At 43.4% G+C, this 20,659-nt stretch overlaps 5 protein-coding genes across 5 annotated transcripts; 2 read left to right on the forward strand and 3 right to left on the reverse strand.

Annotated features, from left to right (window-relative positions):
• Nucleotides 1-81: 81 nt before the first annotated feature.
• EAE97_008588 (uncharacterized protein) lies at nt 82-2,922 on the reverse strand (the record flags this gene model as incomplete). The annotated part of the gene is made up of 1 exon (XM_038879103.1): nt 82-2,922. The coding sequence occupies one exon, from the start codon at nt 2,920-2,922 to the stop codon at nt 82-84; it is 2,841 nt and encodes a 946-aa protein (XP_038730185.1).
• A 620-nt stretch (nt 2,923-3,542) lies between these two features.
• On the forward strand, nt 3,543-4,816 carry EAE97_008589 (uncharacterized protein; the record flags this gene model as incomplete). The annotated part of the gene is made up of 2 exons (XM_038879104.1): nt 3,543-3,731; nt 3,851-4,816. 2 exons carry the CDS (start codon nt 3,543-3,545, stop codon nt 4,814-4,816), a joined length of 1,155 nt encoding a protein of 384 aa, XP_038730186.1.
• Nucleotides 4,817-5,576: 760 nt separating this feature from the next.
• On the reverse strand, nt 5,577-7,196 carry EAE97_008590 (uncharacterized protein; the record flags this gene model as incomplete). Its single annotated transcript, XM_038879105.1, has 4 exons — nt 5,577-5,720; nt 5,817-6,575; nt 6,892-7,074; nt 7,131-7,196. 4 exons carry the CDS (start codon nt 7,194-7,196, stop codon nt 5,577-5,579), a joined length of 1,152 nt encoding a protein of 383 aa, XP_038730187.1.
• Nucleotides 7,197-9,959: 2,763 nt separating this feature from the next.
• EAE97_008591 (uncharacterized protein) lies at nt 9,960-15,369 on the forward strand. The gene is made up of 5 exons (XM_038879106.1): nt 9,960-11,415; nt 11,478-12,231; nt 12,367-12,984; nt 13,082-13,466; nt 13,513-15,369. Exons 1-5 carry the CDS (start codon nt 11,154-11,156, stop codon nt 14,383-14,385), a joined length of 2,892 nt encoding a protein of 963 aa, XP_038730188.1. The 5' UTR covers nt 9,960-11,153; the 3' UTR covers nt 14,386-15,369.
• A 447-nt stretch (nt 15,370-15,816) lies between these two features.
• EAE97_008592 (uncharacterized protein) lies at nt 15,817-19,639 on the reverse strand (the record flags this gene model as incomplete). The annotated part of the gene is made up of 5 exons (XM_038879107.1): nt 15,817-17,410; nt 17,460-17,610; nt 17,659-18,464; nt 18,519-18,892; nt 19,421-19,639. 5 exons carry the CDS (start codon nt 19,637-19,639, stop codon nt 16,423-16,425), a joined length of 2,538 nt encoding a protein of 845 aa, XP_038730189.1. The 3' UTR covers nt 15,817-16,422.
• Nucleotides 19,640-20,659: the final 1,020 nt, after the last annotated feature.

Below are 20,659 nucleotides of genomic sequence, written 5' to 3' on the forward strand. Positions count from 1 at the left end.
CCAAACTCCCAACGCCCATTTCATTCCCTAGTCATTAACCATCATCATGAATTACCCATTTATCCCCTTATATCAAGTCCTTTACTGATACAAATCCATATCTCCATCACTATCCCCTTCATATCTGTACCCTCTATTTCCTCCCCTCCTGCCAAATGCTTCATTCGCATCCACTTCATCTATTTCCATGTCATCTTCACTACTGACTTCCTCGCTACTGCCCTGATGATTAGGTAAAACCTCAATTCTACCATCTTTCATGACAACCCTTGCGACCTCTCCATCCTTAATTGCTCCCCTCAACAACAACACCGCCATTCTATTCAACACCTCCTTCTCAATCAATCTTGCCAGAGGTCTAGCACCATATGCTGGACTATAACCTGCTGAACCAAGATAATCTCTCACCGCAGGAGAGCAATCGATGCGAACATCTCTACTATTATTCAGTAGTCTCTTTTGAATCTCTCCAAGTCTAACATCGACAATCGAACGGATTTCTTTCTTGGTAAGACGGTTGAAGATAATTGTAGCATTGATACGATTCAAGAATTCCGGCAAGAAATAATCCTTAAGAGCTTGTTCGACCATCATACGAGTAGTAGGATCGATTTTTCCGTTAGCAGCATTAGGACGATCGAGGTATTCGGCTCCCAAATTGGATGTCATGACAACTATACAGTTTCTAGCGTCAATAACACGTCCTTGGCCATCGGTGATACGACCATCATCCATGAGTTGAAGAAGAACTGTAAGAATCTCCTTTGCTGCTTTTTCGATCTCGTCAAAGAGAAGGATAGAGAAGGGTTTGCGACGAAGGGCTTCGGTAAGTTGTCCTCCGGCGTCGTGTCCAACATATCCAGGTGGTGCACCAATCATACGACTAAGTGCATGTCGTTCTTGATATTCGGACATATCCAGTCTGATCATAGACTTTTCATCATCGAAGAGGAAATCGGCAAGAGCTTTGGTAAGAAGTGTCTTACCAGTACCAGATGGACCACAGAACAGGAAACTTGGTGGCGAGTTTGGATTCGAAAGTCCTGCTCGTTGAAGTCGAATGGCATCTGAGACCGCTTTCACAGCTTCCGATTGGCCAACAACTATCTTCCCCAATACCTTCTCCATGTTTAACAACTTATCCTTCTCAGTAGCCTTAAGTCTTTGAACAGGGATACCAGTCCATCGAGCAACAATCTCGTTAATTTGATCTGGACCAACAGTATCAGTGATGAGAGATCCACCGGAATCGAGGTTAGAGGAAGAGCTGAGAGCCGCATCAGCAGCCTTTTTCTCTTTCTCCAAAGTCTTGATGAATGCTACTTGTTCTGGAATAGCATAGTATTGGAGATCAGCAGCCTTGCTAGTATCACCAAGACGAGTTGCTTCATCCATCTTAACCTTCAATTGGTCAAGCTTGACTTTAGCCTCTTGAATATCCTTGCCTCTCTTTCTTTCGCTTTCATACTTCTCACGTAGAGGTCTAAGTTCTTCCTCAACGTTACTAGCGTCTTGCCTAGCCTGAGCCAAGCGAGCTTTCGAGGCTTCGTCCTTTTCACGAGACAGAGCATGAATTTCAATCTCGAGTTGTCGGTGTCTTCGATCAAGGGAGTCGATGATTTCAGGTTGTGACTCTCGGGCAACTCGAACAGCTGCTGCTGCTTCATCAATAAGATCAACAGCAGAATCTGGGAGTCGCCTTTGTGTAAGGTATCTAGCAGCCAAAGTGGCCGCAGAAACAAGAGCACCATCTGCAATGGTAACTCCGTGATGAACTTCGTATTTCTCCTTCAATCCACGGAGAATAGAGATGGTATCGGGAATAGATGGTTCCTTAACCAAAACTTGTTGGAAACGACGTTCGAATGCTGCATCCTTTTCAATGTACTTTCGATATTCATTGAGAGTGGTAGCACCAATACAGTGAAGTTGTCCACGTGCTAACATAGGTTTAAGCATGTTCGCAGCATCCATTCCACCTTCACCACTGGCGCCAGCACCCATGAGAAGATGCATTTCATCGACGAAAAGCACTATCATTTCCTTGGATTCTTCAATCTCCTTCAAAACACCCTTCATCCTCTCTTCAAATTCTCCTCTGTATTTACTTCCAGCAATAATCGATCCGACATCTAGAGAAAGAAGCTTGCAAGCAGCAAGATTGTCCGGCACATCAGCGTTGACAATTCGCTGAGCCAATCCCTCCACAACTGTCGTCTTTCCTACACCAGGTTCACCGATCAGGACTGGATTGTTCTTCGTACGTCTCGACAAAATTCTAACGACTCGGCGAATTTCTTCTTCTCTGCCAATAACTGGATCAATCTTTCCCTCTCTAGCCATCGCCGTCATATCGATCGTAAATTTCTTCAAGTTCTCATTATCCTCCTCTGCATCCGCCGTCTTAGAATCGACTCTTTTCGTTCCCCGAATCTGCGAAACTGCATCTTGCAGAAGCTTAGCATTCGGCATGTTGGCTTCCTTCAAACATGTTTGAACAGCCGCATCTTGAGTAACTGCGATAATCAAATGATCCACCGCAATAAAAGAATCCTTCTGTGTCTTCTGCAATTCCTTCGCCGCCCTCAAAACTTTATTGAAAGCAGGCGAAACGGCAACTTGTTCTGGTGGAGGATCTTGACTGGGTAGACGAACAACAGCGCGTTTCAGTGAACGATCGAGAGCTTGTGGATCTCCATGGGCTCGCTCAACTACTTGTCGGAATAGTGATTGAGAAGCATGACCATGAGAGGCGTTCATAGTCTGCTGTTGGTCTTTCGATAGGTCGGGTAAGGGATCGAGGAGGGCGAGTGCGAGATGGAGGGGGAGAAGCTGAGAGGATCCATGTTGTTCTGCGTTGGACATGGCATCTTCTATGGACTTCGTCGCCCGAGTGGTAAAGGACATGTCAGATGTAGACATGATTGCGGTATTGTGTGTTCAATTTGTATGTGTGTGTTTTTCGTTGTTGTATGGTTTCAAACGTAAGTAATAAGTTCTGTAGGTATTATTATGCTGCGGAGTTTAGTACCGAGCTTCAGCATACAAGAGTATTTCTATATAAAGCAAATGATTATTTCAATGAGTGATTCGAATTGAATGTGATTTTATTTCTTGATGATGAGGAAAGAAATATCTCGAGTACAAAGAGAACACTCATTTATATAGGAAGCTTCAAAGATGAGACCCATACGATGACCTATTCCATAGTAAATACTTGATATATCTCGAAATTACTCGCACCATCCTATGAGCTTCTAGGATCACCTCGTACCTTCTAGAAACGTCAACATCAAACCACACGTTTTTTGACCCCACACACCAAAAAAGTTGGCTCGCTTGCATCCGTCTGGTTTCCGCCCGGGCACCAACAAAAAAGTTTCTTTTTGGAGGCCTGATTTTGGAGCCCAATATTACATAATTCAACCAGGCAACAACTTACCCATGAAGCCAAAGACGCTAGGACAATTTTGGTTTTCAACATATCGAAATTATTACTGTCGCCCGCATTTCCAGTCAATCAATTGACATTCTTGATAGTCATGAGTGTCCCATCACTTCGGAATTGCATCGGCAATTCGGTCAGCAAGACAGCGGGTGTCAGATATGCATCAACGAAGTCGGTGACGGCGAGACAACCACCCAATCGTCCGGAACATGGAGAGCAGATATATGTCTATAATCATTTACGGACGAATCAAGTCGTCTACTCACTCACGAGGGGAATGGATGTACGTATTGTCTCTCTGCCTTTCAATTACTTTATACCAACATACTCAATGCCCCAAATCCTCTCATTTTTGCCCCGCCCCCGCCCCCTCCACCCCAACCCTCACTAACCCCCCACCAGAACACCTCTTCCCTCCACCAACTCCCCTACAATGGCAAAAAGACCCGACCTGCCGCCCTCCGCAAAGACCACTGGCATCCCATGGCCCTAATAACCTTCCCACCTGGCTGTTCCTCCTCCGGCCTCAGCGCCTTCCAAAAACTTCGCGAATACCGCAAACGGCACGAACACTCCTGGGACCCCTCCTCCCCCCTCTTCAAACGCGAGCCCCAACCGGGCGAATCCGACTATCAAAAATCAAAAATCCATCTCACCTCCAAACTGCGCTCCCGCAAAATAAACGACCAAAAAGCTAACACCGTCGCCGACATGGCGGCTGTTCTCAAAGATATCAGGTACGGAAGCGAAAGAATAGGTCTCGAGGGAATTGGAAAGGAAGGCGTCGTAGAAGTAAAATGGAGCGATCTGGCAGACGCAAGTTATGCAGGCGAAGGATCTGATATCTGGGGCGAAGCTGTTCTCCACGATACTCTACCTTGGGATCGAAACAACCGAGACATCCTCAAAAGACAAGCACTGAGCACCGAAAAACAAGCGGAATGGAAAGCCCAGCGCGCAGCGATAAAGGAAGCCAACGAAGAAAAGAAGAGGAAGAATAGAGAGGAGAACGAAAGAATCATGAAAGCAAGAGAAGAGAGATGGGCAAAACACATAGCGCTCATGGAGAAACACCGCGCAATGGGCAAGGGTCCCAAGGTGCTCCCCCAAAGAATCAGACAATCCCCCGCCGACAACTGGGCGCAGGAGAGACAGGCACAGTTGGAAAAATTAGCATGGATGGAAAGGACGGGCGGCTCGGCGCAGGAATATGAATTCTCGCGCGAGCAAGCTGCTGCGGTTGATGCGGTTGAGACGCAGCAATTAAGGCTGGAATCTGCAGCGGGAGCGGGAGCTCAACCATTGGGTTTGGGAAACAAATCAAATGCAGTGACAGAGACAGAAAATCCTGCGACTAAAATTCTTTAAGATGAGAATTTGTGTTTGCGATGTAGGTAGGGATAGGATAAGGGCGAGAGATGTAGATGTAGATGTAGATATACATTGTAAAATCACATAGTATCACGCCGCATCACACCGCATTTGCATATTTACTTTCTTGTCTCAATGTACTAGGTATGCATATATGAACATATATACAAAGTTTAAATTTCAAACCAAAAATGCTAGATGGATAGAAATAGGTATATATATACACCTAGGTAGGCATCTATTCACTATAGAAAAAGGATGACATGACACACTGTATTTTTTATATACACAATAGTATCGTTTCTATCTACTCCTTCTCCCTCTTCTTCTCCTTCTCCTCATTTTTATATCCAAAGAAAACAAACCAAACCAAAACCAAATTATACCAAATTGTGAAGTACAGAGAATAATGAATATATATATAAATACCACAAGCGAGATCTCTCCTATCTCCTTTCTTTCTCTTCCACCCTTGTCATCTCAGGCTTTATGTTTCATATACTCGATCCCATCTCACATCACATCATATCAAAGCACACACATATATACACAAACACATATATATTCACAAAAAAAATAATCTCCTAACCATCATCCTATCCTCCCACATCCAATCCCATACCAACCCCATTCCAAATACCAAACCGCCCACTCTCATCACTCTCATGGTGCATCCATCTATTGTTCCGTTTTTCCATTCGCCTTTCCCGCCTTGAGAATCCATCTTCTCCCTCCCCTCTCCCAAAGAGGAAACTCCCTAAACCTTAACCGCAAAACTTTTCAGATATTCATAATCCTCAATATTCGCATCCACCGTTTCGCGAATAATTTTCGCCGCGTCCGCACCGTATTTCTCGGTCCATTCTTCGTTTTCTTGAGTTACGGTCTTGGGTTTCTTTTTCTAATTGTAATGTGTTAGTATTTGCGTTATCATTTCAATCTAACTCAATCCGTAAAAGGAAGGGAAAAGTAGAAAGGAAAGATGAAAAAAACTTACATGTTCCCTGGCCTTCAAACTCGAAGAATTAATCGCATCATCATGAAAGCCCCTCCATTTCTCAAACGCCTCTCGCGCTTTCTTGTGATGTTCCTCAGTATCCCAAATCAACATATTGGCATTATATTCCAAGCCCACCTCTTGACAATACGCCTTAATGATACCCTCTGGATTATCCAATAGATCATCTGCGTCAATAACCGTAATACTCACTTCCTCATCTTTCAGATTCTCGGCCTCAGACTCGGGTGTTCTGGCGATGTGGGGACCAACTTGGTTATTGGAACGTAGGAAATCGAAGACGCGGCGGAGTTCATCGTAACCAGCTTCCTCGGGCATGAAGTTGTAGAAGCCAGTTACTTTGTCTAGGGGAGGAATGGTGCAGCGGAAGTAGGAGGGGATGCTGGAGCGGGGATGGCGGATGAGGAAGGTGAAGTGGAATTGTTTGAGAATTTCTGCGGGGACGACAGTGGGATTTCCAGGCTCGGCGACGGTGTTGTATGGATATGGGGCTTTGGCGGTGGTGCCGTTAGAGTGTCCGTTGGTGTGTCCATTTGTATGGCCATTGGTATGACCATTTGTGTGGCCGTTAACTCCATTGGTTTCCCCATTTGACGCCCCATTTACTCCGTTTGTTTCGCCATTGGTACCGACACCCTTCTTGACACTTTTACCTCCGAGCGAGGGAGCAATTGATGCTGGTTTCCCTTGAGGAGGTACAAGGTAGTGAATGATGTCTTTGATGAATAGTCGTTTTCCCTATTTTGGCGTAAGTTGCTGATTCATCAGAATAACAATGCATGCTGATATGGATTCAAATTCGAGCGCATGAAAAATATATGTTCCATGAGATAGTTTAGAGTGATAAAGAGGACGTGGAATACAAAAGATGGGACTCGAGCTCTGATAATTTGGTGTAGAGAATAGTTGGGTATCAAATAGTAAAAAATAGAGTCCATAGTGTCAGACGCTTGTCTTATACCCAAACTAATCTCGAGAGCTCCGAGATACCTGGAGGATCAAAGCCATGTAATAGTAAAACCGGGATAACAGTGGAAGCGGATTTAATTCTAACCTCTTTGCCTTCTTTCTCAATTCTCTCGAAAATCGTCTTATATGTACTATCTGCGAAACCACTCTCCTGGCGCGCGGCTTCATCATCTTCATATCTCGGGCTAAGTCTCTCGGGACCAAAGTAGAATGCATCTCCAAAGGGTTCGTGAACACAGGCAAGGACATCATCGCGAGTCATAAAGACCTAAAGATACATTAGTCAATTGGCCAAGAGAGCTGCGGAATCAATTGGGAACTCACTCTTTCGAATGCGGTAGAGCAAGCTCTGGGGTGGGTAGCACAGAAGATTGGTTTCATGGAAGTCATCTTGCTGGTTATATTTTATATCAAATCTATCAATTGAAGTTGTAAATGATAATAACAGGATCCAAACACCTGACAAACCAATTCAAGCAATCTGTATCTCAAGTAGAGCTTTGTGAAGTTGTCAAAGGGTTCCTTTGTTGTTCGTTTCCAGAACAATTCAGGGTAGGTAATTCAGGTACAATCTAAGATTTTACAAATCTTGCAACTCGATTGGATAAAAAAATAATAAATGCTAGATGAAAAGAGGACTGGAAAGAAGATAGATTCTTTTAAGTTTAAATAGTAGTAGCGAGCATATGAGAGTGTAAAGTTACTTACTACCAAGGTATATTTCCTGCTAACCCATCATACTATACTATGTAGAGTGTGGGTAGTGAAGTCAGAATCCCAGAGAGCACATCTGATAGACCAATTGATGAGAATGAAAATGAGCATGTGTGTAAGAGATTGACACTTATTGTGGTTTTCTGACAGCCAGACCCAAATAAAAGAAGGATTGCATTGGATGGATCTTTTCTTATTGCATCCTGTATTGTATGTATATTGTACATCTTTTCTGTCTTTCTTTCTTTCTTTCTGTATGTCTTCCGTTCTTTCTCTCTCCCTTACCCAAAGTTACCTTACCAAGACGAAAACCAAAAATTATAATCCATGAAGCTCATTGTCTCATATCATGGATGTGAAGGGACTGAAGCCCATGGAGCCAATGAAGACAACGATATATGACATTTGTGTGGTTCTGAAGTTTTGCTATTCGTAAAAGTTGATGCAATTGACAAAGAAGGGTACCAGAGTACGGAGTACGTTGAGGTATGACGCACTCAAATGCGGCCATGCCCCTCCTTCCAACCTTGAAATTCTTCCATTTTCCAATTTTTGCCCCTCATTCGCCTTTTATGCGGGCACTAAGGAGAATCTAGAAACTCTCCAGCTGGGCTCATGATACTTGCGTTGTGGCTTGTGGCTTGATTCGTCGTGGGGGGGGGCTCGGGGGATGCAGGTGGGCGTTGAATGGCGTTAAACGATGAGGATTTGATGGGTGGAAAGCAAAGCAAATCTATTTGTATCTTGGAACGTGATGAATGATGTGAGCATATCTCCCCACCCACCCAATACTTATTACTACTACCTGGCTGGATTGAATACTTTATATTATTAGATTGATAAGGATTTGGAGTTGGGCGAAAAGAGTGAAATGATCACAGGAAATGACGCCTTGATGCAAGTCATCTGAAAACGCCGTATTATTTGAACAAGGATACCTGGGTCGAGTCGACCTTCCAAGAGCAAAACAGGACAGCACGGATGTGATGAACGGCATATGAGATATGTACACTGTACAGAGAAGAGTGCGGACATAATTTTATATTTTTTCCCAAAAAGACAATGGGTCTCCCAGCCTTACCCGGGTATATCTTGAAGTAGACCCGAGGAGAGATATGCAGTACAGATACGAGAATGACCTTAAGTACTAGGTAGATACTACTAATAAGGTGGCTCGGGTGGGATCAGAAAAAAAGAAAGGGACAAGAGGATACCAAGCCATGATAAATCTCCAAATGTAGTTGGGAGCATCTCTTCTTCTGAATGGTTACTTGGCTAGTCGGATTTCGAAAAGTACTGCCTACCTGGGTATCTGGATAAAGGAAAGTCATCTGCCAAATGCAAGTGTACAGAATAGGAAGTAGGCCCCACACTCACAAAATAGCCCACACGGTGGCACACACCAAAAATGGATTTCGCAGTGGCTACTAGGACCTAGTATATCCATGGATATTTGGATATGGGAATGGAAGTGAAAGTGGAAGTGGAGGTGGAATATGAAAAGTGCTAGGTGGGTAGGTAGGTAAGTCTTACTATTAATTGAGTGATTGTTACATTCGGATTATCCCTCGGATTCAAACGAGTCGAGTATTATGTTCGGATGAAAACATTGACTACCACGTGACTACCTACCTACCTAGGACTCATTATTATTATTGTGCAACTTACTTCGTCCATCTATAATAGTACCTACCTAGGTATCTACATATATCGTCCATGATCCACCGCATGTGAATAAGTGCAATTAACCTGATGGATTAATTTGAGTCATTCAAGATGTGCATCCTCGCTAGCTTCCGCCTTGCCAAGACTTTGCCATTGATATCTCTGTCATTTCTCCTCGGACCCCTCATCAGATAATACGGAGTAGATGGAACATCCTTGAACTCACAAGGCTGGAAAAGCCAGGGAGGGAGATACGGAGTCGACACCGTACACGCCCACACATGCGAATGGCCATATTACAAATACCTCACAGCATTCAACGTCTGCTCTCTCTTCCCTCCCGTTCATTTTACATGATGCTCTCCTCTCCTCACGCCTCGCCTCGATCAGTCCCGACGTTCCGACATTCACAATTCGACTCCTAACAAGTATGCGGTATAGTCCGGTGACGGTGTGACCCAACTTGGGTTAATCGAGCGAATACGGAATTCATCCCTTCACGATCCCTGCTCATGATTACTTAATGGTTAATGATCCCGCTCGACGGCGGACCTCTTATCGAATGATTCCAAGTGGCTTGGCAATGATGTTCTGGCGTTTTCTTAAATCTTTCCATTTTGCCCCACTATTCTGCACCTTTAAGCTTTGCACACCTTCACCTATTTGAGAAAGACTGAGTGTCGATCGTGAACTCTTACTGTATTTGCTTCGCACTTACCTAGGTACCGTACCGTACAGAATAGATTATTTTATTGAATTATTATCACATCAATGAACGTCAAATGGCGAGAACACAACAATCCAAGAGGGAAGGGACTCAAAGAGCAAAGGGGGGAAATGTCTATTTATTACTTCATACCTACCTACCTACCTACCTAGTATCTACCATCAACCGACCTACCTATCCACCACCCACCGACCTTGGACCTTGGTATAGTTGTAACCTACAAAGGTAATAAATCACTTTAATCACTTCTTCCTCTTCCTCTTCTTTCTTTTCTCCTTCTTCTTTCTTTTTCCATCTTCACTTCTCCATTTCTCCATCATACCTACCCTACCTACCCTACCTCGCCTACCTCGCCTACCTTCACTCACTTCACTGGTCCCTCCTACCATATGAAGGACCCAATTATTTCAATATTTCCAATCCATTTCAAAGCCAAAAAAAAAAGACCCAAAAGACCCAAAAGAGAGAGCAGCTCGGGATACCCAATTAATCAATTAATTCGATCCAATCCCATCCCATCTTTTCATGTCCGCAAGATCCGCCTTGCTTGCTTGCTTGCATATTCGGGTGAAATCATCCTTTCTTTATTAGTCGTTATCTCATTACAGTAACGCTTGAACCATGGCACAATGGCAATTGCTCCATCCATTATTTTCTTTACGTCCGCATACCTTTTCCTTACATGTCCCTATGCAAGAATAACAGGAAGAGGAAAGAAGAAATATCCTTTTTTTCCCCCAATGGTATGCTATTATTCAGCAGACTGGGTACTTCATGCAATTTATGCATAATAGAATTCCATCGAGTCACTAGAAGAAAACGATCGACCTCTCGCACGCTCTCTTAATTACTTTCTTACATCCATACATCCATACATACATCCATACATTGTCAGACCTCCCAAGACCTCAATATCTGCATCTCTTGCGCTGCCAAGCGGAACATTTCTTGTCAATTGCTACTACCTTGCCTTACCCTTTTCCTATTGACTCTTCTTGTTCAGCCCAGTTTTTCCTTATATCCGAGGGCGTCAACGTCAAGACTATTCAATCAGAATAAGAGGGGTCAATTGCCCGAGCACTACCTTCCTTACCAATACCTCATTCGGCCAGTCCGATTTGTGATTCCATTAATCGTAGCAGAATAATAGAAAGTTACAATTGATTCATCATTTCCTTTCTCTCATTGAGATTGCGACTCAAGAAGTCTTTTTCAATTTTCTTACTTATAATCTTTCAAAGATGTCAGGCACATCAACCGACAAACAGCCGCAATCGCAACCCGCAGCTCAAACTCAATCAAGTCAAGAAACTCCTCTCAGTCCGAATCAATCATCGCCCGACCTTGAGCCAGCAGAGGATTGGCCTGCGCCTTCATCGCAACCACGTCCGGCGCCCTTGCAAAAGAGGAGACGAGTTACAAGGGCTTGTGATGAATGTAGGAGGAAGAAAATAAAGTGTGATGGAAAGCAGCCTTGTACTCATTGCACTGTATATAGTTATGGTACGATACTGTTTGTGGTTTACGTATTTTTACATCCATCGTTGACCAACGTGCCAAAACAGATTGTACATATGATCAGCCCTCAAATAGAAGAAGGAACCCAGCGCCGCAGTATGTCGAATCGTTGGAGCTTCGTCTACAACGAGCAGAGAGCATTATAAAAGCTTATCTCCCAAACATAAATCTGAACGATCCAAACATAGATGCTGCATCATTACTACACCGACAGGTTGCGCCAACGACCCCTTCGACCACGAGCTCCATGCGAAGCGCGACCCCACAACCGCCACAGCTATCAGAAGAAGATGCGCAGTTGCGATCAATGATAGAATCTACAGGGCAACTCGATCTTGACGAACGTGGAAACTGGGACTTTCATGGTGGTTCCTCGGGAACTGTCTTCATTAAACGTTTACGTGAACAATTTGGTAGTTTACTCGGATCTCCCAACTTGCTTCCCAAACCACCACGTGCGCAAATGCCGCCCACTTTCGAATCCCCAAGATCATCTACTGATTCCCCTTATGATTCTGGTCTTCCCAACACAATGGATCTACCCCCACGAGAAGTGGCCATGTCTTTATGTGAAGATTCATTGCATTGCGCTTGTTGTCTCTTACGTTTCGTTCATGAACCCAGTTTTTATGAAATGTTGAATAGGATATACGATCTACCACCTGACAGTTTTGGTGATGAGGAGCATAAATTCCTGCCGTTACTATATATGGCTTTAGCTTTGGGTTGCATGTTCTCGTCACAGCCCTCTAATTCCACGGACCCGAATGGAAAGAAGTATAAAAGTAGTATGGATCAAGGGTGAGTGCAGTCTTTCTAGCGACAGTTCGCATATAGCTCCGTAGCTTCGTCTTACCCGAACTTCACGGATGAGTACAAGCTTAGATCTTGGTGCTACTTTGTCTCCAACATATTGCAAGACTAACATCTCATTAGATTCAAATTTTACAAGGCCGCTCGGCAAATGATGGATCTCACTGATTGTCGCGACATGACGTCTTTGCAAACAATTATATTCATGATCCTGTTCTTACAAGCAACATCAAACTTGAGCATATGCTATTCTTACATAGGTCTTGCCCTGAGATCTGCGTTGCGCATAGGCTTACACCGTAGTCTCAGTGGCAACTTCAATCCTATTGAGCGGGAAACTAGAAAGCGAGTATTCTGGATAATACGAAAGCTTGACACCTATGTTTCTGCTATTCTAGGATTTCCTATAATGTTAAGTAGCGATGACATTGACCAAGATATGCCAATTGAGGTAGATGATGAATACATAACTAAGGACGCGATACTTCCTATGCCCCCTGGCAAGATGTCATTGTATGTGGCTGCAAATGCTCACACTCGACTTATGGGTATTACATCGAAGGTTATTAAGCACATCTATCCGATAAAGGGTCTAGAACAATCTATCTCAGGAAACAGCAAAGCATCATATACCATTAGTCACTCAAAAATTCGAGAAATTGAAAAGGATTTAGCAGATTGGCTGGACATGTTACCTATGGGACTACGTCCTGGAGGTGACGGTCCACCCGAATTAACACGGTGAGTCAAGGACACTAGACTTTGATACAGGATACGAGATTTGCTCCAATGTTCTAGACCTTGGAGTGGTCATGAATATTTACTAATGGCAACATAGTATACAACAACTTCTACGACTAGCATACGCGCACGTTCAAATGATGCTATATCGACCCTTTCTTCATTATGTCTCTGGAAAAAGCTGTGCTGGGAAAACCATTGATGAGCGATCATATGCATGTGCAGCTGCTGGTGTCAGTGTAGCCCGCAATATCATTCATATTACTGCAGAGATGAAGAAGCAAGGTCTGTTGGTAGGGGCATATTGGTTTACCATGTACACAACCTTCTTTTCTGTCATATCCTTGGTATACTACGTTCTTGAGAATCCCGATAAGAGTGGAGCCGCAGAGATTTTGGCAGACGCAAATGATGGAAAGGATGCTCTGATTGGTCTTGCTCAGAGAAGTATGGCTGCCGATAGATGTTCTGAAACTCTCAAGGTTAGTGCCCCACTCCACAATGTAATACTCACCTAACCCAAATTAGCCACTGTTTGAACAACTACCAGAGAAGTTAAAGAATCGTTCCGTTTCGGCTTCATCGAAGAAGAAGAGATCAGCACCGTCGTCCACTCAACCGACGCACCACAGTAGTCCCGAGATTCCAAGACCAAATTCTAGTCATTTCACTCCAATACCTCGCGCGACGACATTCCCTCAGACCCCTACCTCGCTCCAAACCAGTGGCCTTCCAATGCAAAATCTAAGCAACCGCTTCCACATGAACACAGCATCCAATCCAAATCTTCGACAAGGGTTTCAAGATCTCGTATCACCGAGTGATTTGTCCACTGCTGGCACTCCTGAAAGCACAGCTTCGACTAGTCATAGTATTCCACAATATGGTGTACAAAACCAATTCAATGCCAATAACAGTATACCATATCTTACAGGATTGATGTTCCCATCTACAGATCCTTTTGCATATCCAAATCAACCGATGATGGAATTCGATGCGCAAATTATGAAGCAGGAAAATGATATAGATAATACCAGAGCGCAGCAAATGTATATGGGGGGTGGCGGAGCAGGGACTGGAAATGGAATGTTTGATGATTTGGAGGGACAACTTTTCGGTCCGTTACCACCTTATATGATGCAGGCTCAGCACGGTTTCGATATGTCTGGGGCAGTACCTGGAGGTGGAAACGGAGGAGTTGGTGGAGGGGGCATGGGTGGGATGATGCACGGGACAAACGCAACTACGAACACCAGTGGAGCAGGGGGTACAGGATTCAATCCTCAGAATATGGTGTATAGTACTGGGATGAATTTGGACGGAATTTTTGATAATGTAGGGGGTGATGCACAAGGAACAGGGAGTGAGTGGGGTGGAATGGGGGGCCAAGGGTTTAGGTGAGAGAGGGGTTTGGATGGAACTCATCGAATGAGGACATCGTTACATTCTACCAAGTTGATTGAAATCAACAGACTGCTTCATCTTCAGCGAAGAGTTTCAGTATTGCACGGCATGGATCGGCACAGACGAATTAAACGCGGAATGGGACTATGTGGAGGCCAACTTTTCTTTGAAAGAAAAGGGTAGGAAAGGGAGAGTGATCATGATACGATCCAAGGTTTCTTACTTTCTCTTTCGCATGGTCGAAATTTATCAAGTGATGGTATATGTATGGTTTCAAAAATCCGAATTGGTAATGTGTAAATGATGCATTGTATTATACCTTGGGCGTCTGATTTTGATGGTGGTGGGAGATAGGGTAGGATAGGGGGGAGGGATCAACATACGGGATGGCATGACATGGAATGGCATGGAATAAGATAGGATCAGCGTTATGGTTATGGTTATGGACATGGTTCATGGATAGATATTTTGGGTGTTTTACAGAGGATATGGAGTTTGATTTTGTGATTGATTTTTGATTTTGAAGTTATTAGGTGGGAATGATGTGAATTGGAAGGTTTAGAATTGTATGGAATCTGTACAGCATCAAAATGGTGTATATGGAATTTTTGTCAGATGATGTTTACTTTGCTCTCCTTCCCTTCCCTCTCTTCCCTCTTCCCTCTTCCCTTCGTTTTTTAAATATCTTTTCTTTCCCCTTTTGATCTTTCTTGTCTTTTACTTTCACTTTCCTTTTCTTTTCATTCTCTACATTCGAATCCAAATCTAATTCCAATTCCAATCCAATTCCACGCTTAACTTTAAAATGAAATCAACATTTTCCTCTTCCTGTTTCCTGTTGCTTCTCTTCCCTCATATACTTCAAATGATTCAAATTCCCACCCTCGAATGATTTGGATTTGGATTTGGATTGGATTCGGATTGGATTGGATTCGGATTGGATTGGATTCGGATTGGATTGGATTGGATTCGGATTGGATTGGATTCGGATTGGATTGGATTCTTACGTGTTCGCGTGTTCGCGTATCGACTTGTGTATTTCTTGTGTATTTTGATCAGATGGGTTGGTAGGTAGGTAGGTAGGTAGATATCGATACTAGATATGTATATACATGTATATAATACTTTGACTATCTTCATACTTTGACCATCTACCCATTCTATCTACCTACCTCCCATCCACTTACCTATTACCTATCTATCTATCTGCTTCCTGCCCTCCACATCTCAATCTTCCGGATCGGTTCACAGTCCAAAATATGGGATATTACACACATCACACTGCATTACATACATATCATATCATATTACATTACATTTCTTCATACACATCACACATTATACACACATCACACACACACCACACCACTCAATTCAAACTTACAAGTAACATCACATCACAACAGATACGCTCGCGTCTCGAATAACTCGTATTAGAGGAATTCAATCTAATGAGACACCTAACAATGAGTCGGCATCATACGATATCATATTATACATAGGTAGCCCAAGCAATCTAGCCAAGCGATTTTTCTAGCCATAGCCAAAGCAATAAGTGCACCATCATGTCAAGCGCCAAAAATTCCAACCTGATGTTACTGCCAATGTCATTCATCCTCCTTTTGCAAGCAATCATGCAAGCTCCCTCGCTGCAATATTAAGTTTATCTTCCTCTCAGCCATCTTCCTTTTGCCTTCCATTTCCTACTCATCTCTTTCTCCATATCCCACGTGTCATACCCCCCTTCCCCCAACAAGAATTCTCGTCTTCATGGTACTTCTAATCCGACAGTATAATTAATACAGTACGCTTAAACACAAATTTATAACAACAGTACGACAAGCAGTACAACACGCTAGAATGCAACGCAATCATCTGAAGAAGAAAACCACCTCCCATCCCACCCATCAGCCTAAGCTGTCCAGCTAGTAGTACAGCAATATTTTAAACCTCCATGACAAAAGAAAATCAAAACACGAGTTGGCCATACCAAAAATCATCCGCTGACCATCTCGATGTTTTCAGGTGGATCAATTAATCAATCCTCAAAGTATACGGACTACCACTCCTCAAACTATCCTCATCATCAAGATCAACACTTTTGTGTGATCTTGGCGTCCTTGGTTGTGCTGAAGATCCATTGTGCTGGATAATAGAGAAATCCCTGATACTTCCCGCACTACTCTCTGCCTTGCTCGTAAATGGTATAGTTCTTCCAAATCGTGGATCTACAGACGGGGCGAGTCTATATCTCTTGCTGTTGTGTTGTGAAGTTTCATCGTCGACGATAACGATCATCCATACACCAATTGAACCATTCGATCCCATAAGTGGTGTACAATGAATCCATCGTGATCGACCATCCATATCATCCTTTGTTACCCAACGCACTTTAGCAGTGACACCTCGTCCATCAGCTAGAGCTTGGGTCAACTCCTCACGAACACGATTGCTACCACCTATTTTCGCCATGAAAGGCGATTGCAAGATGCCAGGTACCCTAAGTGTCGGACTTGCAAACAAAATCCTCAAACTTGGGTATGGACGAACAAGAAGATAATTTTCATATATACCACCGAGTTTTCCACTAATACGTCCAAGTGGATTTAGATTCTCGGGGCTTGTACTCTTGATATGTAATCTCGGTTTATGCCAATTTCCTTTTTGAAAACTGTTGTCGGGGTGATCCTCCTCAGTTTCTTTGTGCATTCTTCCTCCCCACTTGCGTACTGTGTCTAGCTCTTGCATGTTCAACATCTCGCTTAATTCTTGAAACTCGTCTTTCGGTGGTGGTCCTGGGTATTCCTCCAATTCTGCGTCGGGATTTGCTGCTCGTTCTGCTTCACGCCCCTGGGCAAGCTCGTCTGCCGCAACAAGACGTTGAAGGGATTCTAGTTCCGAGCATTCTTTAACTAAACCCGAAATATCGACCTGTGCACCAATGAAATATCGAATCGTGCCTCTACTATCGCACAGTGGGGCACACATTAGAAGATTCATAAATGGAGATCCATCTCGTCGACTATTATCTGATTAGCCATCATCTCGAAGCGTGTTCAGACAAAACTTACTAATTCAGGAAAGTCTCGCAATGTTCTTGACCGGCTTCAATCTTCTCTCGAATTCTCCTCACACTGAAGGGATTTGTTTTTGGCCCTTGCAAGAACCTGCAATTCCTGCCAAGAACATAGCTCATACCATACTGTGTGGTTCGGTGGAATTCTAAAGTATAGTTAGCCAAATTCTACCAATTAGCTCGTTGCAACATACCCTCAGAGGCAAAAACAATAGGGTTATCTGGACGAGAAGGATCGGTTAAACAAAAGACCTCAGCTAAGCCCTCAGATGCCTCTCTCAGATGCGCTGGTAAAGTTCCAGTGATTCGCCTCTGAATCGATATACTAACGGTCTGTATATATGCCCATGTAATGTAAGCAGGAAGATCCTCTCGAACCAAAACATCGAAAGCCTTTGTTGCCTTTTCTTCCAACGCAGCGCTCATTGTCTTGGAGGCTGCAGTGGCGGTAAAATCGAAACCAGGAATTGGTTCCAGAGCTTCCGCAATCGCATTTGAATATGAAATAGCCTTGAGTGCTTTAACAGCATCTAGGTAATATATGAGTATGGGAATTGAAGAAGGTCTATGTGCGCCTAGAAAAGAAGTGAATCTTAAGAGTAGCGAAGGGTCACTGAAAATTATCCGCAAATGCTCTGTCGAAAAGAGTTGTTCTGATCTCGTCTCCAGAGAATATCGTTTGCCTCCAGTCTCAGTTGCCGCCACAAGATCAAAAGATCCAGGATCAATATCTTCTTCATTCAATGGTTCCAACAATTCTCCCTCTTCTAGAACTCCTGTCTTTTGCAGTGCTGGTAGAGATGTCGCATTTGTTTGATATGACGACACGGAACCGCCTCGAGAACGCGAACGCGAACGCATTGTCGAAGGCGAGGATAATGATTGTGGCGAAGAGAGTATACTTTGCTTTGAATCTCTAATTTCTACACTCTCTGGAATATCAAAATGTTCTTGTAGATGTTCTCCAGACTCGCGATGTTCTTCGTTGTAAAGACTACTACTAGGATACGTCAACTGACTTTGTCAAAGCAGTAGATAATCGTTCAAAACTTACCTTGACCGCAATGGAATATCAACTTGAGCTTGTAGAATCCTTGCCGACTTGCTGGGTGTGGGTGAGGCAGTTCCCCTTCTCGGAGTGCTAGGGTCGAATGGTCTCTCTAATGAATGTCTTCTCGATCGACTTGCTTGTGATGGTCCTCCCAAATGAGGTGCTCCCAAACCTGCTCTATAGGGTTTGTAAAACGGTATGTCGTTCACTTCTGCACCGCCTTCTTCTTCTTCTCCTGCACTTGCTTCGTCGATTTTGATGGGGAGCGTAAAGCCGGGATTTTTTCCATAAGTAAGGGTTCCTGTACGACGATCCGCTAAATTTTGAATGTTCATTTCTGTAGGCGCGATAGATGTCGATTGATTAGGATGAGGAAACTAATTGTGGCAAGAGTGATGTCAGTTCAGCCATAAAAAAATATCTCGTCTCGTCTTTTTCACAAATCTCAATTGAACATTAATGACTGGACGATAATGCGCCGAATGACAAGAAATAAATACAAGTGAAATTAAGTGACGCTTTGAAGCAGTTCTCTTTTCCACAATTCACACGAATCCATCAAGAGAGGAATCAATTCTCCGATGAAAATCAATAGTATAGAATGAGTGAAATTGCGGGATGGGTAAATCAAGTCTTGGTAAATGATGGAGAAAATTAATGATGATCGTCGACATACATGGGATGTTTCCTGAAGGCTGTTCCTTCTCTTCTGCTTCAAGTGTTTCCACATCTATGCAACTAGCAAAGAAGATATCCTCCGATTTGAGTATAATGAAGATATGTATGTACCTGTGTATATATTCCAATGGTAGAAATGAAAGATGTACAAAATTGGAATTCCACCGAGAGAGAGAAAAAAAGACAGGAGGATTGCACAGACAGATGCGAGTAGTTTTATGACATACCAAAGAGAGAATTGGAGGAGACCTTAGACGAGGCGTGCTTCCATTTCTATTTCCATTTCCAAATCCATTGCCATATCCATTCCCGTTCCCACCAATGACAGAACTACTACGTTCAACACCTATAATAGTGCGCACACCAGGACCATACGCACGACCGTTTCTTTGGAGGGTTTGTTGTGAATGTGATTGCTCTCCAAATCCTGTTGATTTCGTCGACATGACGAATCCTTGGAGTATCGGGAGTCTAGGATGATTTTCTTGGGCGAAATGGAGGAATTGACGAATCAAGAGGGGGAAACTGGTATCATCCCTGTGGCGATGGAAATAGTTTAAAAAGTGGAAAGTGGAAAGTGGAAAGTGGAAAGTGGGAAGAGATTAAAAATTAGAAAAAGGTTTAATTCCCCAATCTAAGTTGAGTGCGTCCGACGACGACGGTATCATTCCATTAATATAATGTGACCCTGGGTAGAATTGCTTTTTGGTGTGAAAGGTCGAGATACTTTAAGGTTCGTAAAAAGTAATTAATGGTATGATTTCTTATTGGTTCAATTAGCATTCGAGGTGTAAATGTGTGCAAAATATACCAAATTAGGTAGGGGAGGGAGGTAAGTAGGTTGTTGTGGCGTACCGATCTATCAATCTCTGTTTACCCCGATAGGTGAGTAGGGGGTAATTACTAGGTCCACGGTTCCTAGGTCGGTCGGTCGTCTTCCTAATTTCCTACCCAGATGAGAAACTTAGTAATCTGGGGCTGAAGAGTAAAGAAGCTACCATGACCATGAATGACATTGACCCATCAATTTCCTCATTCGATCGAGTACGACTGACTGTGCGAGGAACCGGCAAGAGAGAACAAAACGTGAATCGTGATCCGGAGCCCAGGTGAGGTGGGAAGGTACTAGGAAGCGATCGTAATTGTAATTGGCACTCACTGCTCAGACTACTCATCTCATTAGTTCTAGTCGTATTCAGTGGCTCTGGAGTCTTGAGTCTCGAGTCTTGACTATTGATCTTAGCGGGATATTCAATCCCAATAAATGCATTTGGCAGATTTGGCAGATTTGGCAGATTTGGCGACGACGATTTAGATTTCAAGACTTCAGATGAAAGAGAGAGTCCCTGCCTTGTGAAAGAACTTGGAAGTGTTCATCCAATGTTCTTTGGAAAAAGAAAAGAGAAAAGCACATTCTTAAGAGAAGACATGGTATTGCACATGGTATTGTAAATTGCATTGCACAT

This window comes from Botrytis byssoidea (assembly GCF_014898295.1).
Source record: "Botrytis byssoidea strain MUCL 94 chromosome Unknown BBYS_018, whole genome shotgun sequence".
In the NCBI taxonomy this organism is placed as follows: domain Eukaryota; kingdom Fungi; phylum Ascomycota; class Leotiomycetes; order Helotiales; family Sclerotiniaceae; genus Botrytis; species Botrytis byssoidea.